Source organism: Grampus griseus (genome assembly GCF_964374135.1).
Source record: "Grampus griseus genome assembly, chromosome: 11".
Classification (NCBI taxonomy): domain Eukaryota; kingdom Metazoa; phylum Chordata; class Mammalia; order Artiodactyla; family Delphinidae; genus Grampus; species Grampus griseus.
This window is the reverse complement of record NC_139005.1, coordinates 101,942,796-101,968,777: the sequence shown is the minus strand read 5'-3', so window position 1 is coordinate 101,968,777 and position 25,982 is coordinate 101,942,796. Positions and strand designations below refer to the sequence as shown.

Genomic DNA, 25,982 nt, shown 5'->3' with positions numbered 1-25,982 from the left:
TTTTAATGCCATTTGTGCCTGTTTGTCGTGACTTTTATATAAAGATTTTAAAAACTAGATGGTCACGTTGTTTATCAAATGTAGCCAAAAAAAAGAAACAAACGTTAAATGACCACTCGCTTTTGGGACCCCTCGTGTCGCATCAGCCCACCACTCGTCGGTCACAGCAACCACTCGTTGTAAATGGGGGTGGGTTCCTCTGGTTTTCCTGCCCTGGGGGGCTTGCAGTCTGGGGTGGGCTTGGGCGATGCCCTTGGATGCAGTGCCAGCACACCAGAGTCAGTCCCAGCTCTCCCGGTGGTGGGTCTCTCTCTTCCCGGGCTCAGCTTGTGGGTGGCAGGTTGTTTGGCTGTGCTCATCACGTGTTTTTCCTCAGCTTATCTTCTCATTCTTTTTCTTTGGCTGCGTTGGGTCTTCGCTGCTGCGCGGGCTCTCTCTAGTTGCGGCGAGCGGGGGCTGCTCTTCGTTGCGGTGCGCAGGCTTCTCACTGTGGTGGCTTCACTTGTTGCCGAGCACAGGCCCTAGGCGTGTGGGCTCAGTAGTTGTGGCTGCCGGGCTCTAGAGCGCAGGCTCAGTAGCTGTGGCGCACGGGCCTAGTTGCTCTGCGGCATGTGGGATCCTCCCGGGCCAGGGCTCGAACCCGCGTCCCCTGCACTGGCAGGCGGATTCCTAGCCACTGCGCCACCGGGGAAGCCCCCACTTGTTTCCTCGCTAGTCTTTTTAGAGAGCACGGCTCTGGTCTTGCTGAGGCTTTCTCGTGTGTTGTTTCCCGTTTCATGATTTTTTGCTCTTTGTGTTTCTTCCCTTCGCTATACTGAGATTTAATTGACACGTAACATCGTAAGTGCGATGATTCGAATCACTTATATGTTGTGAGTGTTTGCAGGATGAGGTCGGTTCGCTCATCCTTCACCTGCCGTACTGTTGCTGTGGTGGGGAGAAAATGGAAGCTCCCCTCAGCAGCCTTCCAGGGCGCTGCGCGGCCTTGGGGCAGTTGCCGCCACCTGTGTGCGGTCCTGGGACCTTCCTGTCTTGTCTTTTCCTGACTTCTTCAGTGGGGTGCTCAGCACATGACGAGTCAGCCTTGTATCTGTGCTGCCCCATTTGACTGTTGCAATAACTGAGTGCTTGTTAGAACACGCGTCTGCGTGTGTAGAGACCCCCGAGCTCTGTGCGTTAAGATGCATGCACTTTGCTGCCCCTCCGTCACACCGCTGTCAAAAAGGTGAAAACAGCCCCCAACGGAAGGGCGACTCCGGGGTGCCCAAGGTGAACACAGCCCCGACCGCAGACGAGGAGCCCTGGGGTCCCCGGTGCCCTCTGCTAGAGCCATCATGGGACAGCGGAGATGCTCTGGCCGCTGCTGGCAGGCATTCCAGCCTTGCCTCTGGTAGCAACGCGTGACCAGGTGTCCCGAGCGGGTGGGCCTGTGGGCACGCTGGGGCTTGGGCTCTGCGTCTGCCTGGCTGCTCTCGCTGACCCCTGGCCTGTGCTTGGTGTGGAGCTGCCCCTTTGGTGGATCTCCCCCGGGCACCCTGGGCAGGGCTGCCCTGTGTGGCGCGTGGCCTTCGGCACCGAGGCTCGAGCCGCATCCACTGCTTGAAGGAGGAGGACCGTCGTGGGTCTGGACGCGGCAGAGCCGAGGGTGTCGGCACAGTTCTGTGCAGCTCAGGATCGTGCTTTTCAAAAAATGTGCTCTTGAAATTCCTTAATTTCTGACCTGAAATGTTGACGTTTGGTGCACAGTGGGGAAGCCTCCTTGTCCTGTCGAGGTTCAGTTCTCGGCTGCCCCGCTCGTCTTCCTGAGGATGTTTCAGCAGCAGGGTGACGGCAGGGACCAGGAAGCTGTCCTGCTGGCTTCCAAGGGTTTTACGCCGTTTTCGCGTCCCCTCGTGCAAGTGTTGTTACAAATCTTTCACGCTTTGCAGTCCTTGAAAGGGTGGAGTGTCGCAGGCGGCTTGGGGACGCTCACGGTCGTTTTGGGGAAGGGTAGCTGCCCCCCTCCGCTGCTTCTGCCTCCATTTATGCCATTGCTTTCCCTCTTGAGGGGACCAGGGCGCCACGGCCCCGAGCCCTGTGAGAGTGGGTGACTCTGCAGGGTCGGCCACAACCTGGTGGAGGTCGGTGCGTGTGGATGTGCGACTCAGAGGAAGCGGAAACACCCAGGGCTCCACCCGTTTTTCTTCTTAGACGTGTGCTCCAAGGGCCGCTGGAGTGACCACGGGTGGACGCAGCCTGCGGGTAGGCGGAGAACCAGGGAGGCGGTGGTGGCCGTGAGGGCACCGCCGCTGAGAGGTGCGGTGGGATGCACGCGGTGTGTTAACAGTAACGCTGTGGTTTCTCGTTTCCATGATGAGAGCGCACCATTGTCTTGCTTTACAGCTAAACTCTGAGTTTTTCCGTGTTCTAGATTAAATAGGATTGCGAATCAGGTGGCCATTCAGCGGAAGAAGCAGTTTGTTGAGCGCGCCCACAGCTACTGGCTCCTCAAAAGGCTGTCGAGGAACGGAGCCCCCCTGCTGCGCAGACTCCAGTCCAGCCTGCAGTCCCACAGAAACACGCAGCAGGTACGTGCCCGCGCCCCCGGTGTCCCTCAGCCTCCAGTGCCTCCGAGGAGCTCGGAGGAGGCAGGCTCAGGTGCGTGGCCGGCCTCTCGGGCCAGGGGACCGCGTGCCGGCGTTAGCCCGGGGGGTGCAGGCAGTGCCTCCGTCTGCCTCTTTCCCGACTCTGCACGCTGGGATGCCTGCCGGGGGTGGAGCAGCAGGGGACAGGGGGCGCCGTGCGGGAGCGATGTAACTTGGGGGCCATGCCGAGGGCGACGAGGGCCAAGACAAGTGAGGGGGGGAGCAAAGAACAAAACCAGAATAGCGCTTACGTCTTAGCGGTTGATCTGCGTTCATAGACCCATCTGGTGTCGTAGAGCGTTTCTCTGAAAGGATGGATTTAGAAAGGAAGGGGTCGACTCTGTGCGATGCCCCAAAACAAGCAAGAGTCGTCTGCCCGTGTGTGCTGAGGGCGTAGCCTTCTAGACTCGGGCGCACAGCGGGGGCCCCCCCAACCGGTTCCCGTTGGATCGCTTTGGCTCCCGCCGCGCCCTGAAGGCTCTGCCGTCTGTCCCTGTGCATCATCAGTCAGAGGGGCCCGGGCGCTGCGTCCGGCATCTGGGTTCCTGGCGTGAAGGGAGCTCCCTCCGCTGAGTTCTGGTCGGGGCAGAACTGCCTGGCAGATGTGAGGGTCCCCATCCCTGGGGTCCCCACGTTGAGGGAATCAGCCGCTGTTTTCATCCCGGTGTTTCAGGAGTTGCTGCTTCCCGACTGCTGTCGCTTCTCCTTGGTCCCGGCGTGAGGCCCGGGCTGAGCGCTGCCCTCTCCACCTCGCCAGCGGCGACGTCCTTGCTAGGGAGCCCCTTCTCTCGATCTTCCCAGTCCTGTCGTGCTCACAGCGTAGGTCATTGAACGTTACTAACACACTTAGACGCTCAGTTTGACGTCTTAAGGCTTTCTGGAATCCAGAGGAACCGTTAAGATCCTGGGCCTCTGTGGGGTGGGCCGTGTCCCCGACCCTCCTCCATCCCTAGGAAAGGAGGCACCGCAAGGCTACAGGGTGTGCTTCTCAGACCCGCTGCCCCCGAGGGTGTGCTGTTGGGGCCGTCTCTCCCCTGGGGGTCCTGGTGCCCGCAGTGCCATCTGAGTCCCCTCCCCCGAGACGTGGCACAGGCCTCTGTGCAGACGCAGTGCTGCCGCCCTTGTTTGCTCGGGTGGACCTTGCACACCAAGCGGCTCCCTGAGCCCTGGGCTGTGGCTACGGTGGACGTGCGCACAGAGGGGCCGGGAGGTGCCGCGTCCTGAGCCCTGCTGGCCTGCCGGGTGCTCAGCTGTCCCGCGCCCGCCTGCCCCCTCCATCCAGCGTCAGGACCGCTGACTGCTTGTGTTGGTCGTGCTGCCGACCCTGCGGGCCGGGGGCGCCCGTGCTCACCGGTGGGGGCCTGGCCCCTGGGGCTCACCCTCAGCCTTCCGTCAGACCCGGGCCTTAGTTAGTGGCGCCCTGCGCGCTCCTCCCTCCTCTGCATCGGGCCTGGAGTTCAGGTCTCGGTCAGGGCTGTGTCGGAACACGTGCCCGTGGGCCGGGAGGGCCAGCTGTGGGCTGGGGGCCGTTCAGGAGGCTGCAGGGCTGGAACCATGGGAACTGAGGTCAGCTGGCTTGCTTGGGTGCTGTCTCGGGAGCTCCAGGAAAGGGGGGCGGGGGCGGGGGCCCAGAGTCTGCAGGCCTCTGGGGTGGCGGGTAAGCAGGTGTCGCAAGATCGGGGCAGCGAGGCAGGACGGAGGGCTTCGTCCTCGCCTGGGTGACGGCAGAGAAATGGGAGATGTGGAGAATGCAGCCCCAGGAGTCTCGTCTCGGGGCCCTGGGGGGGCGCAGGGTGAACCGCGCTGGGAGTGGCGGCCCGGGGCCTATGTGGTTGCCGGTGGGACCTGGGCTGGGTTTGGGGGCAGGAAGCTGGGGGGTTGGAGGCGTGTGCACGCGAGGGGCCTGCCTGCACCTCAGGGGAGCGGGGTGGGAGGGTCACTCCTGGTGGAGCATGTGCTCTCAGGAGGCCGGCACGAGGGTTCGAGACCAGTCGTGTTGTATTCCCATCCTGCCCCACACGAGGTAGATTTGTAACGATGGGAGGATTCACCCACAGGAAACGGGAAAGGGAAGCGTCAGCTCTCTTGGCAGAAGGAATTGGGAGGAACCACAGAGATCTGGGTCCTTATGACTTACACTGAGCCCTGAGGTGTACCTTGGCTTGGCCAGGAGAGGGCTCTGACTGGGTCTTACAGAGCCCAGCTGTGTGGCCTGTGTGGGCAGGGACACGGACGCGGGGCGGCCTGCCACCCGCCACGCTGGGGGCGTGAGCTCCCGCTTCGTGGGAAGGACAGGAGGCGGACGGGTGGAAGGGCGGCACCCAGCTCCTTCTTCCATCGCGTTCTAGCAAAGGTTGACTTGTGCGGACGTCCGAAACATTAATGTTCCACACGGGACGTTCAGGGCTTGGTGTGATTTTTGATGTTCTTTGAAACCTTAAAATTACTTGGTATTAGAGGTTAAGCTGACTCATTTAGCCCTGAGCCGGGCTCTGGAAGAGGGCACGTGCAGCCCTTCCCTCCCGTGGCCGCCTTCTGGTTGGGGACAGACAGACAGATGGAATGAGCTGGCCTGGGGCAGACGAGGCGCCTAGGGTTGTTGGGTGCTGCCTCCTCGGTGGTCTGTTGAGAGCGGGTCCCCTTGGCGGTGACCCTCCCTGGAGCCTGTCCTCCGCCATCCTGCAGAGCCTGCTGGGGGTGAGGGCCTGCAGCGAGTGCTGGGGTGGGGTGTGGCTCCTGTCCCTCCTGTCCTGCCTTTGAGCGAGCATGCCCGCCCACTCACCCCGATGCGCCCCCTGGCGGGAGAGCGTCCCCTGTCCGCTCTCTGGTGGCTTTGGGACAACACGGTTGTCCTGCTCTGCTGGGGCAGGGCCACTCGCTGTCTGCCTTGCTGCCGCTGGCGTCAGCTTCAGGGGCCGGGGTGGCTGTCCCTCAGGGTCTTTAGGCCCTTGGTGATGTCTGGGGAGTCGGGTGCGTGTGCCAGGGCCTCACCCCGCAGAGCTGGCCTGCCCTGTGCCTCCAGCACAGGGTTTTGATCCGACCTAGGTGGTCCTGACCCTGGGGGGGGTCTTGGCGTCTCCCTTCCAGGCGGTGGGTGTCCTCCCCTCCTGTGTTGGGTGGACCTCGGCTCGACTGCAAGCCGTCCTCTAAGATCCTCTTTCCTGAGAGTTTTTTGGAACCAGAAATGGCTTCATTACCGCCCCAGTTTAGGGAACTTTCCAGGGTTGGTTTTAGGTGAAGTAAGACCACTTGAGCAGAGTCAGAAACTCAGGCCCTTTCGTGCAGAAGAGGCGTGGGCCTCAGTCAGGTCCTGCCAGTGGTTCCTGCGTGGTGGGGCCGTGGTACACGGGGAGAGCCGCCCTTGGCGGCCCTTCAGCCCTGCAGCCGGGCGGTAGCGGGCAGTGCGCACAGCAGATGGGCACCAGGGGCTTGTTGGGGCTTACCTGCCTTCCTCTCCCTCATTATCAGCTAAACATCCTTTTAGCTGATATTTTCAGTGTCTGTTTCAGACTAACGGACAAGGTGATTTTCAGATGCTCTTGGGGAATTTGGTTTTCTAAGCCCACCTTTCAATGTATTTATTTACTGGCTTTGTTCATACAGCCGATGTTACTGTTAACTCCTGGTTGATGCCTGAGAATTTCAGATAACGTAAAAACAAGCCCAGTGATTGGAATCTGGTGGAGCCTGGAGGACGCCTGGCGGAGAGGAGGCCCAGGGCCAGCCCATGTCCCCGCACCCGGCCTCCTGGGCCTCGCTCTGCTGCGTTTCCCCGTAGAGCGAGAAGAGAGGTGCCTTGCAACTCGTCATTGGTTCTTTGCCTTCAGACTCCAAGGTCCTAGAGGGCAGTGTCAACTCCTGTGTGGTGGCCTCAGGGTTGATCCTCACCGTTTCCGCCCTCGGGGCAGAGCGCCCCCTGCTGCCAGGTTCAGGCTTCGGACTGGGATAGGACTGCGATAAGCGTCGGGGGCCGGACCCCGCCTGCTGGCTGTGCTGTTTCCGCTCTGTCTGGATGGGGGTGGAAACCCGAGGGGCAGAAGGGACCGGGGAGAGAAGAGGGCCTGAGAGTTGTGCCGCGTGTTCCGGCAACAGTGCCGGCGCTGCTGCCTTAGCTGAGGCTGGAGGTGCGTGTGTCCACGACGGCAACAGGGAAGGGGAGCCCCGTGCATAAAGTCGGACTCGGCTTCGGGACTGCTGTAATCGGGAGGGCCCCAGACACCCGCTGGAAGCCTTAGCGGGGCTGGTGTGGGAAGGTGAGGAGCCCGACTGCCCCTTCCTCCCGGAGCTGTGGTCAGGCAAGCCTTCAGCTGAGATGCCGGCACCGGGTGGGCTGAGCCTGGGCACGTGGGCTTCCTGGTGGTGTTGGGCGCAGGCGGTAGAGGGTGGGCGCCTGGGGCTGGGGACGGGCAGCAGTCCTGACCCTCCGGGAGGAGCGCGCTGAGGGCCCGAGCGCCTGCGCAGCGCTGGGGCGGGAAGGAAGTGAGGACGTGTGCGTGGGAGGGCTGGGCGGCCTGGCTGGGCGAGGGTCTTGGGAGCGCCTAGCCGAGGCTGCCCGGAGGGCGCGCCGCCCGGGCGGCCAGGTCTCTCCACCGGCGTGCCCTGGTCCCCAGCCCTCGCTGCTCAGCCCCATCCCTCCCCACCAGCGCTGGCCTGGAGATGGGCTGGCAGGGTGCGCACGCGTGTCCCCAGGAAGGACGTGCGCGGGGCCGAGACGCTGGGGAGATGGCGCCTGGGCCGTGGAGCCCTTCCTCGGCGGGTCTGTGCGGGGGACGAGGCCGACTCCATTCCTCTCTTCAGAGAGAAAACGACGAGGAGATTCAAGCTGCCAAAGAGAAGCTGAAGTACTGGCAGCGGCTGCGGCACGACCTGGAGCGCGCGCGCCTGCTCATTGAGCTCCTGCGCAAGCGCGAGAAGCTCAAGAGGGAGCAGGTGAGGCCGCGGGGGCGGGGCGTCCGGGGGCGGGGCGGGGCGTGCAGCTGCTTGTCCCCTGGGCCCGCAGTCCCCGCCCCCCTGCCTCCTCCAAGCCGTCCTCCCTGGTGAGGGGTGCAGGCCGGGTGACCGTCGCCCTGGGTGCCAGTGGCTTTGGGGGGGTGGCACTGACCTGTCTTGAAGGAGGCTGGCTGGCCTGGGGTGGTGTGGTGTCCATTGCGGTCCCGGGAAGCACGGGCAGGAAGGGGCGCCGTGTGTGCCCGTAAAGTGGGCCACGTCGGCCACAGGGCGGTGTTGAGCGCTTGAGGCAGGAATAAGTGGCTTCTCAGCGGGAGGGTCCCCTCGGGCCCTGAGACCGCGTGCGCTGGCCCCCAGGTGAAGCTGGAGCAGGTGGCCCTGGAGCTGCGGCTGACCCCGCTCACCGTGCTGCTGCGCTCCGTGCTGGACCAGCTGCAGGAGAAGGACCCGGCCCGGATATTTGCCCAGCCAGTGAGCCTGAAGGAGGTGGGTGTCCTCGCCCTCGCGTTCCCCGTCCTTCCTCATGTCTGCGGTGACCAAAGGGATGAAGAAAGAGCCCTTCCCAGTGCGTGTCTGCCCGGCCAGGGGACGGGTTCCTGTGTTTGTGCTTTAGGGGCCTTGGCTGGGAGGGTCCTTGGAAGGACCCAGGCTTCAGTTTGGTGTGTCTCACTGCTGCCGCTCGGTACTGTGTGAGCATTGCGTGTGTGCGTGTTCATGTGTGTATGTGCACGTGGGGCTGCCTTACGTGGCAGCTGTGCTGGTTACGTAGCACGGATGAATCCTGTTTTGTCTGTAAACGGCTGTTTTCTTCCCTGGAATCAGGTTCCGGATTATCTGGATCACATTAAACACCCTATGGACTTTGCCACGATGCGGAAACGGTTAGAAGCGCAAGGGTACCGGACTCTCAGGGAGTTGGAGGAGGACTTTGACCTCATCGTGGACAACTGCATGAAGTACAACGCCAAGGACACGGTGTTCTACCGGGCGGCCGTGCGGCTGCGTGACCAGGGTGGCGTGGTGCTCAGGCAGGCCAGGCGCCAGGCCGACAGCGTCGGCTTCGAGGAGGCCTCAGGGATGCACCTGCCCGAGCGGCCCCCCGCGGCCCCCCGGCGGCCTTTCTCCTGGGACGACGGTAAGCGCGGCTGTCCGGGAACAGGCGGGAGGGTGCTCCCCCCGCAGACGCCGTGCGGGTAGGCCCAGGAGAAAGGGGGTGGGAGCCACACACTGACTTGAGGCTTCCTAGTAGCCTCATGAAAAAGCGGAAAACAGGCGAAACTTATTTTAGTGACGTGTTTTTAACCCACCGTGTCTCGTGGCGATTTTAACGTGTAAATGACATAAAGATTACGGAGGGTCGCCTCCACTGGCTTCCCATGTCCTCTTTGCTGCGTGGTGTGTATTTCACAGTCAGTGCATCTCTGTTCAGGGCAGCCACGTTTCAGGGTCCCACTTGAGAGAGACGCGTGGCCTGTGGCCCCGAGCAGGACGGCCTGGGTCGGCCTGATACAGACCAGGAAGCAGTGTAGCCGGGGCCTTGGGCCCATGTGGGCCCTACGGACTTGGGAGGGCGTCTGTGGCCAGAGCAAGGCTGTCGCTGTGCTTGGAAGTTAGCAGGGCACAGCCACGGGGCCCTCTCCCCGGCGGTGCACTCCTTGCGCCGTGGCCTTGGGGGGCCTGCCGTCCGCTGACTCGTCCGACCCTTGGAAGCTGCTGCCTTGCTGCACGGCTCTGCCCCCACAGGAGCCCTGGGCGGGCAGGGGCACGGGGCTGTGGAGGTCGGGCCTTGCAGGAAACAGCCGGGCGAGCCACCACAAGTGCTTGCGTATGCTTCCGCACCCAGGTTTCACTGAGGATAGAATTAGGGATGCAAAGTCTAACCCGCCCCTCCTTCAGCATTGGGGTGCACGAGGGCGGGCCAGACGCTGTGGTGAGCTCCTCAAGCGACCTGCCTTCTGTCTCCGTGAACCTTCTTACCTGCGGGCTTTTGTCGGGATGCCTTCTGCTGTGTTTCCCTATGCCGTCGTCTCGTTCCCTTCGTGGACGAGGTGGCGCTTTAGTAACAGGTTTGCCTGTGGGGGAGGTGTGTTCCTTTGTCTGGGTGGCCGCGCGCTGCCGTTTTTGTCCCAGTTTTATCTGCAGGGGCTTCTGTAGACTTGTTTTGTTTCTTGCCCGCTTCTCACTGATTTAAGATAATCTGTGCTTTATGAATTTTGGTGTTTGGCTGAAATGGAAATTGCTAGCGGTTTTTGTAGTAAATGTGCCCCAAACTCCAAATTATCTGTGAATTTTGCAGCCCAGTTTTAGAAAAGCCAGATGGCAGCCTGGGCCTGAGACTTGAGGTCAGACACCAGTCGCGATGCGCAGACGCCCCACGCTGGCGCCCTCGGGGAGTCCACACCTCCCTTGGGCCCTTTCTCGGAGTCCTCGCTTGGCCTGGGCGGCTGGTCTCAGCAGGAGGGCTCGGCGTCCCTGGGCGCCGCCCCTGCTCCAGTGTACGCCCCTGGCGGCGGCCCTTGTGGGCGCCACGCGCAGATGGGGGCCCGGGGCTCCCCGGTGGGGCCGGCCGGGTGGCCTGAGGCTTCTGATGGCCGTGCCTCTGCTTCCAGTGGACAGGTTGCTGAGCCCGGCCAGTAGGGCCCACATGGTCCTGGAGGAGCAGCTGCGGGAGCTGCTGGACATGCTGGACCTTACGTGCTCCATGAAGTCCAGCGGGTCGCGGAGCAAGCGGGCCAAGTTGCTGAAGAAGGAGATCGCCGCCCTTCGGAGCCAGCTGAGCCAGCAGCACAGCCAGCCCCCGGCCGCCGAGTCAGGTACTGCAGGCTTTGAAGAGGACGGTGCTCAGCTGGGGCAGGAGACCGGGGAGGAAGGTAAGCACGCTCGGGGGCGCGGGCCAGGAGCGCTCGGAAACCTCCGGGCACACGCCGGGCCGTCCGTGCCGTCCGCGCCGCGTTTGGGCACTAACGAGAGTCTGGGGCATGGAATGAGACTTTTTTCTCAGCTTGGTTCCGGAAAACTATTTCAGGAGCACCGTCTATGTCGTCCGCAGCCTTGCCAGGGTGGTTGGAGAGTGACGGGGGGCACGACTGTGTGTTGGGTCAGGATAGTGGAGCAGAGTCGTTGCACTGGGTGCCTGGTGACCTGCGCGGGGTGCGCTCAGCCCTCACTGACTCGCTTCTGGGAGGGCGGAGGGCCTGGGGGGTGCGAAGGTCCCTCCCGTGCTCCGTCGTGGGCCGAGCGTGTGGGGCACAGGGCTGGGCCGGACGCGTGCCCAGAGGAGCCCCCTCCCCGGCAGGACGGGCCGTGGACGCCAGTTCAGCCTGGGCTCTGGGAGGTGCCCTCCGGGGGCTGGAGCTCTAGGACGGGCCGAGGGCCCCCCCCCCCATGCTCTCCTTGCCTCACCTGAGGGTCAGCACGTTTCAGGCAGCGACACGTGGAGTCAGACTCCCTGCGAGCACAGCAGTTGGCCGCTGTTTTACGGTCTTTCTGATTTTTTTCCCCACCGTGTCCAGATAAGAATAACAAAGACGTTAATCAAACCAGACGCCAGGTTGTTCTACAGCTTATCTTTTTAAAAGAACTGTGGTGTGCTGTGGACGGGTGCCAGCCTTGTGGACCTGCCACGTCCTGGCGGTGACCGCGTGTGCCTCTGCATGGGCGCCCATGAGTGGGCTGGCGCTGGGCGTCCCTCTGGCGGAGCAGTGTCCTGCGTGTCCCCCTCCTTTTTTATCCAGTTGCCTGAGGCAGCAGTGGGGCAGGAAGGACCTGGAACCCTGAGCTCTCTTCCCTTAGAGAGCGACCCTGAGTCACTCCTGCAGACTTTTCCTCGCGATGGCCTCTCTGTGTGCATGGCTGCGCTGTCAGCTGCAGGCTCTGCAGCTTCTCCTGGGTTCTGGGAGTTACGTTAGGTCCGTAGAGTCTGGGGGAGCCTCCCTGCCACCACCTGCGCCGGCCCTGCCTCTTGGGGCTCTGGTTCTGAGGAGCTCTTGCCCAAGGGGACCTTCGACAGCCGGGCCTACCTGGGTTCCCGGGCTGTGCCCCCTTCTGTGCCTTCAGGGGTCCTCGGGGTGCAGGGTGGGCCTGGAGCGTGGGTTCTGGCATGGGCACCTGCTTGCCTGCCAGCTGGCCCCTTCCCGCTGCCCGAGCTGCCCCTCCGGCTGAGGGCATGCGTTTCTCTTCTTGTGCAAAAGAGTGGGTTGGGGGGAGAATGTGTCGACAGGTTGGTCCGCCATCAGCTTCTGAGCTCTCTTGCTGGGCAGGCGTCCCTGGCGGCCCCTCTCGCTGTTCCGTGGGGCTGGCCCACATCGGAGGAAGCAGGTGGAGGCGCGGCCGGCAGATGTGAGCAGGGAGGCCTGGAGCCGTGCTGGTTAGGAGCGACACGTGGAAGGAGAGGTGTGGGTGGAGAGGAGAAACAGCCGGGCTTGTCAGGGAGGGTGGGGGGCGCCCCCCGTGAAGAAGCGGCGTGACCTCCAGACATTGGGGCTGGAGTCGTGTGGCTGACACAGAGGTTGGTGGAGGCGGCGGAAGCAGCCGTTTGTGAGCGAGTGTAGAAACGTGTACTTGGGATCACCGTCCCGGGGCAAAACTCAAGAATCTTCTGAAAGACTCAGGACCACGATATCGATCCGTCGCGCTTGAAAGAGTGGTGATTTCTCAACATCAAACGCGGTCTTAGTTGTGATTTAATGTTCACGGGTTTCTGTTGGAAACCTGAGCAGGGAGGAGATGCTGGCGTCAGGCGCCAGGCAGGGGCGGCGGGCGTGGGGCTCCGCGCACCTTGGGGCGGGCGCCCGCGGACTCTGCCCGTCTGTGCGGTGCTGGTCTGGGGCCGTCAGCCGGGGAGCCTCGTGCCCGGGTCGTCGGTTTCACACACGGTGAGGTTTCCGTCGAGCAGCTGGGGGGTGCGGGCAGGGCAGTGAGGACGGCATGGCCGAGGCTGTGGGCCTGGGTCGCTGAGGGGCCTCTGCCTCTAGCTGTCGGGGCTTTGGTCCAGTGTCGGGTTCTCCGCTGTTTTAAGCCTGCGCCCGTCTCTTTCCCTGGAGGCTCCAGAGGGGCTGCCAGGGTCAGCTGGAGGCTCGAGTGAGGACAGGGGCCCCTGACTCGGGAGGGTCGGTGGCACGGCGTCCAGACAGGTGCCTCGCTGGGTCCCCGGGCCGTTTGTGGCTTTGCTTTGGAAGCGTCTCTTGGGCGGGTTGGCGCCACGGGTGTGGACGGTGGAGAAGCTGCCCTGCAGATGCCCCGAAGCAGTGGGGCAGGTGGGGTGCCTCGAGTGGAGCCGCCGGGCTGTTCTGTGTGTGATGAGCTCCTGTGAACAGGATTTCAGGTGCTCTGCATTCGTTTATGCCACGAACGAAGAGCGTTTGTTCTAGAAGTTAATCGAGCGCTTTTCACGAGCGTTTAAGCGGCGTGATTGTTCGCAGCCAGTGACTGTACAGGGACTTGTGCTCTCATGTCGGCTCCGTGTGCACCCCCGCGCCCCCCCCCAGGGCTCTGCTTGGCACCTGCTCTGAGCGTGGCGAGCGCGGCGGGGTCATTGGTCACTGTGCTGTCTGTCCTCGTCTGACGGACGAGGGCACGGAGGCTTGGGGCCAGTGGCCTGCGAGGGTCCCGCAGCTGGTGGTGGGGGTGGTTTGCACCGGGTCACCTGAGCAGCTTCTGTCCTTGACGCCCACTCTGCATCTGCGCGGCCCTCAGAGGCCTGGGACATGCCTCTGTGAGCCGCCCCGGCAGACTGCAGGGCCCTGTGCCATAGCGTAGCCTTCAGGGAGGGGAGGGTCGGGTGGCCCCTCTGAAGAGCCCCCCCGTTCCCCGCGGCTGGCACAGGCTGGGTGTGGGCGCAGTCCGCTGTGGACCACGTGGTCCGGGGCCTCGTGTGTGGGCGGCCAGGGCCGTGGGCGCCTGCGGGGGGCTGCGGGGCGGCGGCTGCCCCAGCAGGAGCGGCCAAGCCTGGGGGTGGGGCCTGAGGTCGCCTAGCCCGCTTGCTGAGTGGGGGGGTCTGGGGGGGGGCGGCACTGCCACCCCTGCGTCCCCCTGCCTGCCGAGGCTGCGGCAGATGCTGACACCTTGTTGTCAGGTCAGCACGAGACCCCTGTGGGTCCGGGGGCGGGTGGGGGAAAGGGAGGGAGGAGGGCCCCACCCCTGGGAAGATGCCCTTGGTGTTCCTAGTGAGTGACAGGAAGCCTCCCAGCGGTCACTCTGCATGTCCCTAGTTCCCACCTGGTCAGTGTTCCCCACGTGGTCACGAGCAGCGGGCGGGGGAGGTTCCCTACCAGCCGCGCGCCAGCAGTGGGCCTCAGGCCCTAGCGTTTCCACACATGCGCAAGATGAGTCAGTGTCTCCTGAAACGGACGCTTCTAACAGCTTGTGGTCCAGGAGAGGCGCTCTGCTCATTTTCTGCGTCGCTGTCACGTGCCTTAACAGGCTTTGAGCGGCGGTTGAAAGCGAAGGCCCCTCTGGGGCAGAGCCTGACCACAGCTGCCTGGGCAGAGCGCTCCTGCAGTTCCGTGCCACCCTCCTGGGCTCCGAGCCTGGCAGGCTCTCCTCACCATAAGTTGGGAGAATTCTCGAAACATTTGCTCAGAGATGTAAACGAACCTTAGAAGTTGTGTAGCTTTTCATTTTCAGAATGACTTTGGATTTAAAATATTAACCTTATGTGTTCTAGACGGTTTTGGGGAGATGTGCAGGTTTCATAAAATAGAAACTGTACTTTGTGATGATACGTACTACTTAGTGTCTTCTGGTTTTATGTCATACGTCCTGAAGCCAGTATCCGCCTTGCCTGGAGAGCAGCCTCGGTGGCTTTATCCCAGAGGGTGTGCCCGCCCCGGCCAGCCCTCCCTGGGGAGGCTTCTCCAGCCTCTCGGGGCCCGGGGCTGACAGGCCGGCTCTCAGGCGTCTTGTTCCCATGTTAGTAACTTTTAAAGCCTTTTTCTTAAGAGGTTAAAACAGTCTTTGTCCAGAGGTTGTGTTTTTGTATTTAAAGTCAGACTTAGGAGAAAGAACTTAGGTTGTAATGTCTCTGGAGGTGGCACAGAAGTTAGTGTATCTGAGAACAGAGTGGGAAGTGTTCCTGCTCTCCTGGATCGTTCGCAGCCACTCACCACTCCCTGGTTTTGACACGACTTAGAGTGCCCTGGTCAGAAGTCAGGTCTACGTGCTGTTTCCTCTGTCTGCTAACCTTGTGGACCAGGTCAGGACTGTGGGAATGCCCGCTTAGAGCCCCTTAGTTACGTGAAATATTTTTCTTCCTCAAGGTAAGTGGATGTTGATTGCAGAAACTGTCATGAACTCGAATGATGACGCTGGCGCACGTGCGGTGGTCCTCAGGCTTGTCTTCAGAGGGTAGCTCTGGACACCTGGGCGCCAGGCGCCGCGGCCTCGGTGTCGGGGAAGCGCACACAGGGTAGCGCGCGGCTGCTCGCAGACAGTTGTGTGTGATGCTGTGTTTCCTTGATTGAATCAGTATTTTGGTGGACTTCACATCTATAGTAAGTTTTATAATAGATTTTATAATTATCAGTTTTCAAAAATCACTTTATTTATAATTTTTTCAGGAGATAAATCTCCCCCTAAACTTGAACCATCAGATGCATTACCTCTTCCTTCAAACTCGGAGACTAATTCAGAACCACCAACCCTCAAACCAGTAGAACTCAACCCAGAGCAGAGTAAACTATTCAAAAGAGTCACATTTGGTAATGAATCACATAGCACTTGCACTCAGAGCGCACTGGTAATCGGACACCCTCCAGAGCCCACCCTCGCCAGTAGTGGCGATGCGCCGGCGGCGGCCTCCGCGGTGGCGGAGCCATCAAGCGATGTAAACAGACGCACTTCTGTTCTCTTCTGCAAATCGAAAAGTGTAAGCCCCCCAAAGTCTGCCAAGAACACTGAAACCCAGCCAACTTCTCCTCAGCTAGGGACCAAAACCTTTTTGTCTGTAGTCCTTCCGAGGTTGGAGACTCTTCTGCAGCCAAGAAAAAGGTCGCGAAGCACCTGCGGCGACTCCGAGGTGGAGGAGGGGTCCCCGGGAAAGCGCCTGGACACAGGTAAATGCCGCGCCGGCCGCGTTCTGTCTCGGGGCGGGGCGGGAGTGGGCGGCGGGGGTGGGGGGTGGGGGGTGCCAGCAGCTTCGGTGTTTTGCACTTTGTTGTCCACGTAAGAAGACAGATGGTGTTTTGCTTTGAGAAGCCCTGAATCATAAGTCTGAGGTGGCGCCACCTTGGGGGGCCTGGGGGCTGGGGGCCCTGCTTGTCCCTCCCCTTGGAGAGCCTGGACCCAGGCCGCCTTCTGAGCGTGGCTGGCGCTTGGCTGTGCTGTCCGTGTGGTTGGGTCCAGGTGCAGCAGGTGACGGCGGGCGTCCCGCAGGCCTCCCTTCTGAGGCCCACAGGGTCTGGGCTAAATGCGGCGTGTCACCCACTTGCTTAAAGCGTCCTTTGACATTTTCTCGCTGTCCTGTGTGGCTTGGTTGGTACACCCACGATGGGTTATCTCCTGCTGAGATAACACTTGAAAGTGTTTCTCATTTGCTACTAAGCTTTTACGGCTTAATCGTCTAACTCACTCACCCAGACACCCCTGTGTTGGCCCTGCGCCAGGAATTTCCCTCCGGCTTTGTTTGCCGAGGCACCTTCCCGCTCTCTCAGAGCCAGTTTCCAGCCGTGCCGCCAGGAGGCGAGGGGTGTCTGTGCTGGTCGCCTAGCCGGTTGCCGTCAGCGCTCCTCCACGGCGGCGGGCCCGCGGGGCTGTCTCCTGGGGGCGGTCTGAGCTCCCTTTGGTCCCGGACGTGGACCAGAGCCGGCTCGTGTCCGCTGCTGCTCTGTCTGCCGCATCCAGGCAGAGAAGTGCGTCTCCTCCTCCGGCGGTTGACTCAGTTTGAGCCACGGGTTCGTGGGGCCGGCTGGGTGCCTCGGTCCCGGGCGTCCACCCTGGAGGGGCGGGCGGTTGCAGCCCGGCGTGCGGGGAGGTGTGTCGCCTGGCTGGCTGTCCTTCCACAGTAAACTTTTGCACACGTGATTAGGGTTATTGAAACGTTACATTTTGTGCTTTTAGTTCGATGGATCAATATCAAGTTGGTGTTTTTTGATAATTTGTTAAAACTTTATTTCTGAGTGCTGCCAGCTGCTTGAGTGTGTCCAGGGTACAGATACAGTGGAGCCTGTGTCAGTGCTCGGGGCTCCTTAACTAGCCTGGGGCCTTTCTCGGCCGAATTTAGCGAAAGAGCCTCGGCTTGGTTTTCAAGCGCACTGGAGGGTCCCGGCATCTGCACCGGGAGGCGAGTCAGGGCGTCGTGTTCTGGTGCACCGTTCGCAGGGCACTGCGGTCAGGGGCCCCTGGCGAAGCTGGTGTCCGGGGGGTGGGCTGCCAGGCCCCGACGTGGCCCTCGCCGCCCGGCTGTTCTTCTGGAACCGTTGCCCCCCATGGGCCTTCAACCGCCGGGCTTTCGGGGCCCTGTTGGACTCCCTCACCAAAGGTCCCTTGTAGAAAATCACGTCCGCTCCTCCCGGTTTCCCTGTGTAGAAAGTCACGTCCGCTCCTCCCGGTTTCCGTGTGTAGAAAGTCACGTCCGCTCCTTCCGGTTTCCGTGTGTAGAAAATCACGTCCGCTCCTTCCGGTTTCCGTGTGTAGAAAATCACGTCCGCTCCTTCCGGTTTCCGTGTGTAGAAAATCACGTCCGCTCCTCCCGGTTTCCGTGTGTAGAAAATCACGTCCGCTCCTTCCGGTTTTCGCGGCTGAGCCGAGGATCTTGCAGGTGTTCAGTGGTGATGGTTGAGGCCGGGAGTTTCCCGCAGGCTTTGCATGAGGGCCGGGGCGCGTCTGAGGTGTCGACCCCTATGGCCTGGCTCAGACGGAGCCCTTTGCTTCCCATTCCAGAACGGCGGTGCCTGCAGTGGTGTGCGGTGAGTCCTCAGTGTCTGCTCGGCCCTCGGCTGGCCCGTCGCCCGGGCGTCTCGTGGGCTCCGCGGCCGGGTCCCTTGCCCCGAGCGGCAGTCTTTGCAGTCTCGGGATTTGGGGTATTCCGAACCCTCTGTTTTCCAAGGGTCCGTCTGCGTGCTCTGCCTCGTAGGGAGCCCGCGGGTGTCCACAGTGTGCTGCAAGGCCTCCAGGTTAGGGTGAACCCCGCCTTGTTCGTTCCGGGCACTCAGGCCTCTCCTCGGAAGCGCCCGCGGGCGGCGTCGGCACGCTGGCTGCTGCTCCTGGAGCAGTGCCGCCAGGCCCTGCGTGGTCTCCCGGCTTCTTTCTGTGACCACTGGCTCGTGGGCCCCAGGCCAGGACACCGTGCTGCCCGTCTCCTCGCCTGAGATGCTTGCGCGCGGCTCCCGTCGTGCGCGTGGCGGGCCGTGTGCGCTTGCGTCTGTCGCCGTGTCTGCAGGCTGCTCGGGCAGGAGGCTGCTCTGCGGGGCCTGCGTTCCGACTGAACGGCTTTTTCGCTGGTTTCCAGGTTCTCGTTTTAACTACTAACACGCTGGGTAGTTCACTCTTTGAATCCTAATTATTTTCTCTTACCTTGGACTGGAGTTGTGCAACGCGGTCATTTTGGAACGCAGAAGGGTCCCTGCACCCTTGCGTTTCACCCAGTTCTTGTGGATGACATTGGAAGCATCCGTTCAGCCGCCCTCCAAACAAAAACACAAACAGCAGCCCTCGGAGGAGCCGTGCCCCCCCCCTCCCTCGCCCCTCTGTAAGTCAGCCAGAAGCCCGCAGGTGCCGGGGCGGCGCCCGTCCTCCAGCTGTCTGGGACCTGGCTGGGACGTCGCTCGGCCTCCCCGTGGATAGGGTGACGATGCAGAAGGAAGCCTTGGGCCGAGGTGCCTGGAGAGCGTGCTGCGTCCACAGATGACTCGCGTGGATAGAGCTTCTGACCCGCCCTCGGCCGGCACAGGACCGGTCTGAGATGACCAGGGGCTCTGGGTTGGGCGCTGGGCTCGGGAAGGACTGTGCAGGCCACACGCGGTGCCGGACCACGTGGCATCAGCCCCGTGTCCCCTCGCTGTCTGCTGTTAGCGCCTCCTGGCTCCCGCCGGGCCCGCCCGCCCTCGCTTGTCTCTCCTCTGGCTTCTTCTCCCGCTCGTCCCGGGGCTCTCGGGGAGGCACAGTTCTGTCTCTGGTCGCCACGAGCGGACGTCTTGGCTGCGGGCCTGGGGGCGTCCCGTGCTGGGCGTCCTGGCGAGCCTTGCACGCTGCTGCGTCTTCTTGGAGCCGGTCTGGGCAAAAGCAGGGTGTTGGGATCTTACTTGATGTGCTTCTGTGTTTTTATTGAAAGGTGGAAAAACGCATAAAAAATGCAATTCTGTTGCCAACAGTAAAAATAAAATCTTGGAGCCAAAATAACAGGCATGCCCCCTGTTCCGACAGGCCGGCTGCAGTGCCTGTGCCCACTGGCCCTGGCACTGTGTCGTGTGAGGGGACCCCTTGCGTCCACACCGTGTGGTGGCAGGGGGCGCAGCCGCTCCTGTCGCTGTGCCTCTTGCTGGGCTGCCGTCCAGGAGGTCTTCACGGCCCGGCGAGGGCGTGGTGGGGTGGACCTCGGGTGCCCGGCACCCCTGTGGGAGCACCTGGAGGCTTCTTGCCACCTGGCAGGTGCGAGGCGTTCAGGATGGAGGTCGCTGCAGCCACTAATGACCCGCGTCTCGGGAGGCCTGGGGGCGCCTGGACGGCCTTGAGCTGCAGCTGGGCCGGGGCTCCCTGCTCGGCATGCCCTCCTTTGGGGCAGAGAAGGGAGTTTCGACTCCGGGGTGCCTCCTCTATCGCCCGAGGCGTCAGCCCTGATCCCCAGGGGCTCTGGGGGTGCAGCTCATGTCTGGGGGGCGTTGGCCGGTCCCTGAAGGCACTTTTCACCCGGCACTAACCTGGCTCTCGGAGGCACTGCGGGGGCACCTGTGTCTGCCTGTGGCTCTGGGCCCACTTCTGTGCAGACCTGTGACCCTGCCCTACCGAGTGGCATTTCAGGTCCCTGCAGGTCTCTGGGTGGCGTGGGGTGGCTTGCGGAGGCTGGCCCTGCTCTGGCCACGCGGCCTCGTGCCCTTGGGCTTGTCTGCTGCTCAGTGCGTGACACGGGGAAAACCATACGTGACTAGCTGGTCACCCTGGAGGCGTGTGTCCTCTTGTTTCCCAGCTGAGGACTCCCCACTTCTGGGTCTTCTCCCCTGGTGTCACTTGTCACCATGCGTGCCATGTGGGTGATGCCTGTGCCGTCTCCCGGGGACGACATGAGTGCAGGCTTGCTCGGTGCCCTGGAGCCAGGGCCGCTTTCCCCTCTCCTTTCTCTGTAGTCAGGAGGCCTGTCCTTCGTCTGACCTTCACCGCGCGTGTCCTGTGACGGGCGCGCTGCCCTTCCTTTTGCCATTCCTGGCTGCCGCCTCCTGCCTTGGGATGGGGGGGGTCGCGGATGGCAGGCCCCATGCACTGCTCGCCCCAGCTCTTCCCAGGCGCCGGGTACCTGTCACAGGCGGTGAGACTCCCCGTCACCTTCTAGGGCCCCTCTTCCTGCTCTGCCAGGAGAGGCGGATGGGCAGCCCGCTTTGCCGGCGGGAGGTTGGGCGCAGGGGGAGGCCGTCCACGCTGGCTGTGCTTGGAGCAGCTTGGTGGCTGCGTGACCTTGACCCCTGGGCTGTCGCCACACGGTGCGTCTGGACCTGGCCCAGTGTCGGGTGCTGTCCTGGGCCCTCCCCGGGGGGTACAGGTGGGATCTTGTAGCAGCGCTGGTGCTGGGCTTGCGCCTGCGTGAGCGTGGCCCCTCCTGGTGGACCTGGGCCCCACGGGCTGGGACCACCAGAAGCGGCCATGGTTCAGCCCCGCAGCCTTGGCCCAGCCGCTCTGTTTCATGGGCCTGCCTTCCTGAGGTGGTTTGGTCCAAGTTCTGAAAATGAGTGCAGCACCCGCCATTGCCTGCAGGTACAATGTGAATTAGGTTTGAAACGGACAACGCTAAGCTTTTCCTGTAGCTAGTGGTGTCAGGTCTGACGGAGATGGAGCAGGACGTCTGACTGGCTCGCTTAGGGAGAGTCGGGGGCTCTGTTCTCTTCGGGAGCAGCAGAGCGCGCTCTGTTCCTGCATTTGTACTTGCCCGCGGATGTCTGTCTAGGTTTACTCACCTCCCTTTGTTTGCAGGAAAGTAACGTGAAGCAGATGAGAATCCCCTGTAATCCGGCTTAACTACTTCAAACATTTTTTGAAAAAATGGATTTAAAAAATTTTGAAGCACGAGGAGTGGGATTCTTTTCTGGGGAAAAAACACGCCTTCCCTGCAGCCGCCGCACCCAGAGGGGCCGGGCTGGGCCTGGCAGCGCTGGACAAAGGCGGCAGCTCGCGGCCCCTTCTGACCTGGGGTGTCCTTCCTGCCTCCTGCTGGCGTCAGACTTTTTGGGGGCAGGATGTGTGGTTTGGCTTTGAGATTTGCCTCGATTGAAACACTTCTCAGGTGCTAAGGTGAAGCCGTTGGCTTGTTGGGCTGCTGGGGGGTTCTGGCCCCCTGGTGGCGCGTCCTCACCCGTGTGCCTTGGTGCTGGTGGTCTCGGTGGCGTCTGGACACAGGGCGCCCACGTGAACGAGACGCTTGTCTTGGATTTCAGGAGGTCGTGAGCGTTTTTGGGGGCTCCTGCTAGTGCTTTGTTTTGAAAGAAGGTTTTCCTTAGACATGGACGTGCTGATCCCCCAGAAGCCCATGGCTCCCCTCCCCCCACCCCCCGGGGGCCCCCGCCCAGACTTGGGGCCTCTGTCGGCGGGCGTTGACCGTCCAGGAAGGAGTCGCAGGAGGCCCTCCTTGCCTTTGTGGGGCCTGTTTTTAAGAGCACCTTCTGGAGACCAGTGTGCCCTGACTTCGCCGTGCCTTGTCATCTCCGTTAGGTGCCCCCTGTGCCCCTGTCCCCGTGTTCTGAGCGTGCTGGGTGCTGGGGTGGGCAGGGCGCGATTGTCTGGCGTTGTCCCCGGTTTAGAGATGGTGGTGGTGCGGGCACCTGCCGCGGGGAGCTGAGCTCAGGGCCGCGTGCGCCTGTGTTGCAGGGCTCACCAATGGCTTTGGGGCCGCGAGGGGCGAGCAGGAGCTGGGCGGTGCCCCAGGGAGAACGGCCGCGCCCCGCCGCCGCTGCGCCTCCGAGTCCAGCGTCTCCTCCAGCAGCAGCCCGCTCTGCGACTCCAGGTGGGCCCCGCCCCGAGCCGCCCTCCCGCCCGCCCTCCCTCCGTCCCTCCCTCGGGGGCAGTGTCTCTTCCGCAGTGATCTGCTTTGTAGAATTTCACCAGAAGTGGGAAGGCAAACCCCATAGAAGTCTAACTTGAGTGACGTCTATACTTGGTGTTTTCCTGCCGAGTCTTGCCTTTACCAAGTTGGTGGCTGGGAATTTCCTGGTGTCCAGTGGTTAGGACTCTCACTGCCGGGCCCGGGAGTGATCCCTGGTCGGGGAATTAAGATCCCACACAGTGGGGCCCAAAAAAAAAAGGTGGCCAGCACGGCCCTGCCGTCTCCCTTCCCTCCTGACCCCTCCCCGCCTCCCCTCGTGCAGGGCCCGCGGCCGGGTTCTGATGGGCCCCTCTTTCCCTCCTGAAGCTTTAGCGCGCCCCCGTGCGGCCGGGGCAAGCCCGCCCTGGTCCGCAGGCACACGCTGGAGGACCGCAGCGCGCTGATTTCCTGCATCGAGAACGGGAACTACGCCAAGGCAGCCCGGATCGCGGCTGGTGCGTCCACGCCCGCCACCGTCTTGTGCGCGGAGTGGGAGATGCTGGGGACCTGGGGGCCGGAGGCCTTAGAGCTGGGGGAGGGGTGGGGTGCAGGGCGACTCGGAGTCGCGGCTTGAGGGCGGGTGCGGAGGCCCTAAGCACCACTGTGGGCGCTGGGCCGGCCTTCTGCCTCCCCCGGGCTCTCGCGCCCTCAGGCCGGGCCGGTCGCACCCCCAAGGCCCGTCTTGCCACCCTGGGGCGGCCTCAGCTGTGCAGCGTGTTGGGTCCTGGGGGCCCTGCCCTTCTCACTCCTTTCTCTCCCTCTTCTCCTCAGAAGTTGGTCAGAACAGCATGTGGATTTCAACTGACGCCGCGGCCTCCGTCCTCGAGCCCCTGAAGGTCGTGTGGGCCAAGTGCAGCGGCTACCCGTCGTACCCGGCCCTGGTGAGCCACGTGGCCGTGTCCCCGGGCCCTGGGGACAGGCGTCCTGTGACCACCTGCTGGGAGACGCACACGGGGGTGTCGGGGTGTGGGCAGAGTTCCTTGAGAACCCCCTCTCGTCGGGCCCTGGCCTGCTCCAGGGCACGGGGTGCGAGGGCTGCGCCGCGACCCCGTGTCCTCCCTCGGCAGATCATCGACCCCAAGATGCCGCGTGTGCCTGGCCACCACAACGGGGTCACCATCCCGGCGCCGCCGCTGGACGTGCTGAAGGTCGGCGAGCACATGCAGACCAAGGCGGACGAAAAGCTCTTCCTCGTCCTGTTCTTCGACAACAAGAGAAGCTGGTGAGTGCCCGCCGGGCCCTGGGTGGGTCCGTGTGGTCCCGACGGGCCTCCCACGGGCTCCCAGACACCTGTGCTCTGCCAGCGGATGCCCCTGCCTTGGCCCCCGACGGGCCGCGGTCCAGACCCTGACCTGAGTGCCCGCGGGAACTGCCCCCCCGCCCTTCTGGCGCCGGGCTCGTCTGTCCTCCGCACTGTGGCCCTTTCTGTGCCCGAGGCTGCTCGGTGGGGAGCCGGCCGCAGTGTCCCGTGCGGCTGCATTGGGCTTGTGTGTCTTGCTGCCCCCTGACCCGGGCAACCCCCTTGCTGCATTCCCTGTGGCTCAGTGGGTCTTCCGGACCCGTGGCCCTGCCCTCCACTCCTTGCCGTGTGAGTGCACGTGTCGTGCGTGTGTCTGTGTGTGTGCGTGTGCCCCGTGGTGGCCACTCAGGTGTGGCGTGGACGGCCGAGGGCTGCAGCGGCCCCCCGGGAAGTGACGCTGATAGAGGAGGTGACCACTGATCCCGTGCTCGGGCGCTCTCCGTGATGCCGCTTGGCCTGAAGTGCCCGATGGCGTGGAGGCCGGGTGTGTGTGCGGTGGCCGAGGGGCAGGTTGACGCTTGCGCATCCTCACAGTGCATTCTCTTCCTTCAAAGGCAGTGGCTCCCGAAGTCCAAGATGGTTCCCCTTGGCATTGACGAGACGATAGACAAGTTGAAGATGATGGAGGGGAGGAACTCCAGCATCCGGAAGGCGGTGAGGATCGCCTTCGACCGTGCCATGAACCACCTGAGCCGCGTGCACGGGGAGCCGGCCAGTGACCTCAGCGACATAGACTGACGCGGCTGTGGCCTTGTCCATAGTGTCGATACGCTGTACATACTGTATATTGTTCACCACTTAACTTATTCTGATTTTTAGGTGTAGTTTAATTCTTTCTCCCAGGGAGGGGGAGGTTTTATTTCCCAGTTTTCTATGAAATCATCCCCGTCTGGGCGCTCTGTGAATGGCGTGGGCGCGTCCCCCGAGTGCAGCTCTGTGCCCCTCACGGGTCGCTCCAGAGGGCGCTGCCGGCCTCACTTTCTTTGATCTGTAGCTGTTTTTTGTTGTTTTTTTTTTAAAGACTTTTGAATGTTTAATAATTTTGTAAATCATGCTCTTTACACAGAGTACCACTTATTTAATAGACGGGATGTAAATTTACAATGACAAATGTGTATTTTAAGAAAGAAAATGACATTATTTTGAATGGTACTTTGTGGAAAGAGGTGGAGAATAAACTTATGCCGCGCGCATCACTTGCAAATCACCAAAAACACTCCGCCGCCCCCGTGAGGGCTGGGGCAGCGCCTCCTCTGGGCCTCGCCAGCCTCGCCCACGCGCCAGCCTCCGCCTGTCCGCGCCAGCCTCCCACGGGCGTGCCTCCCAGCGGATTATTTATTGTAGAAAGTGTATCATTTGCTTTATAACGAGAGATAAATTGGCAGAAGTATATTGATATGCGTTTTATACAGGACATAAAATCCAACTTGCTTCGGGAGCAGGATGTGTTGGTTGTTGTACAAATGACTCTGGCTGTGTTCTTTGATTTTGTAACTTGTAATCTTTTGTTTACAATGAGGGGCTTTCTGTAACTTGTTTTAATTTAGAACACTTTGGTAGCAATAGAAACTTTGGATACATTTTTGTATGGTACACGTGATGTATATAGAATTAGTACTTTATTTTTTATTTTTAAGAGGTAAAGCATTATGTTAGGGGAAAAGGTAGGGTGGGTTTCCAAAATGGCATTTTTTATATTAAAAAATAAAGTCAAGATTTGGACGGTGTGTCCCTTTCATTCCTACACCATTAGAATGCCGGGTGGGCGTGCAGCCTGGCGGCCGGGCCGGGGCTGGGCGAGGGTCCCTGCAGCCGAGGCACGCGACACACCTTCATCTCAAAGTGTCGCGGGATGTCATTATTTATTATTTTACCTAATCATATTTTTATTTTAAAATGGTAGTTTAAAATTTTTAAATGTTTTTTTTTCTTTTAAGTCTGCATCGTTTGTAACATCTCCATAGAAACTTGAAAATAAAACATCTTCCTTTGATAGTTTTGTCCCGTGTCTGACGGACGCTTTCTCTCTGCTGTGGTTCTGGGGTCCTCGAGGAAGGCCTGTTGGGGCCACGTCACCGCGGGCGAGGCCCCCGGCTGTGGTCGGAGAAGGGACGGGAGGGATGGAGGGACGGGGTCTTCACGCCGGAGCCTGGAGCTGCACCTGGGGCCTCCTCTGCCCCCACTGTCCCAAGTCACGGTCACGCTGAAGGTCGCGAGGGGCTGCCGCGGCCTGAGCTCTGCTGGCGGCGTCCTCTGGCGCCGAGTCCTGCTGCTGTGGTTTCCACGGAGCCCCGCCATCCTGGCCGCCAGGACGTGTCCGGGCTCGTTGGTGGGGCCTCCTGCGCGCTCAGCTCAGCCCGCCCTGCTGGAGCTGGCCCTTGCCGCCGCTCGGGCCCACTGGGCGGGCGTCCAGCCTGTCCCCGTTCGCCTGGGGCTTTGTGGTGTCAGCACTGAAGTCAGTGTCCCGGGAGCTCCTCACCCGTACCTGGGGCCCCTGCCAGTCTGGGGCAGCCCCAAGGAGCCCCCGTCTCAGAAGCTCACTCGACCCAGCACTGGCCGCCCGACCCCACCCAGGGCGTGGCTGTGCCGCGGCCCCAACCCCGAGCAGGGGCCTGGCAGGTGGGGCTGAGGGCGCCCCGCGTCCTTAGCAGGACCTCCTGGCTCCCACTGCCCTCTTGGATCCAGCCCCGGGGGCCCTGGGGCTCCTGGCTGTGGCTTCCTTCTTTCTTGGAGGGCCTCTGGGCAGGTGGGCAGAAGGGGCAGCTTCAGAGCGCAGGGGGGTCTGTAAGGGCAGCTGGGGGCGAGGACCCAGCAGGGACACTGGGGCGCCTCAGGCTGGAGCCCAGCCCCCCGGGAGGCCGGTGGTCTCTCCTCGAGACCTGCAGTTAGTCCC

At 62.0% G+C, this 25,982-nt stretch overlaps 1 protein-coding gene across 1 annotated transcript in view; it reads left to right on the top strand.

The window, feature by feature from the left end:
* Positions 1-25,045, top strand: part of BRD1 (bromodomain containing 1) — a 34,678-nt gene extending 9,633 nt beyond the window's left edge. Inside the window, exons 3-13 of the mRNA XM_082665503.1 lie at positions 2,411-2,567; positions 7,422-7,553; positions 7,929-8,057; positions 8,394-8,706; positions 10,181-10,441; positions 15,128-15,622; positions 21,576-21,711; positions 22,117-22,244; positions 22,561-22,670; positions 22,857-23,011; positions 23,644-25,045. Coding sequence (XP_082521629.1) covers positions 2,411-2,567; positions 7,422-7,553; positions 7,929-8,057; positions 8,394-8,706; positions 10,181-10,441; positions 15,128-15,622; positions 21,576-21,711; positions 22,117-22,244; positions 22,561-22,670; positions 22,857-23,011; positions 23,644-23,827 — 2,200 coding nt within the window. The 3' untranslated portion in view covers positions 23,828-25,045. The remainder of the gene's footprint in view (positions 1-2,410; positions 2,568-7,421; positions 7,554-7,928; positions 8,058-8,393; positions 8,707-10,180; positions 10,442-15,127; positions 15,623-21,575; positions 21,712-22,116; positions 22,245-22,560; positions 22,671-22,856; positions 23,012-23,643) is intronic.
* Positions 25,046-25,982: the final 937 nt, after the last annotated feature.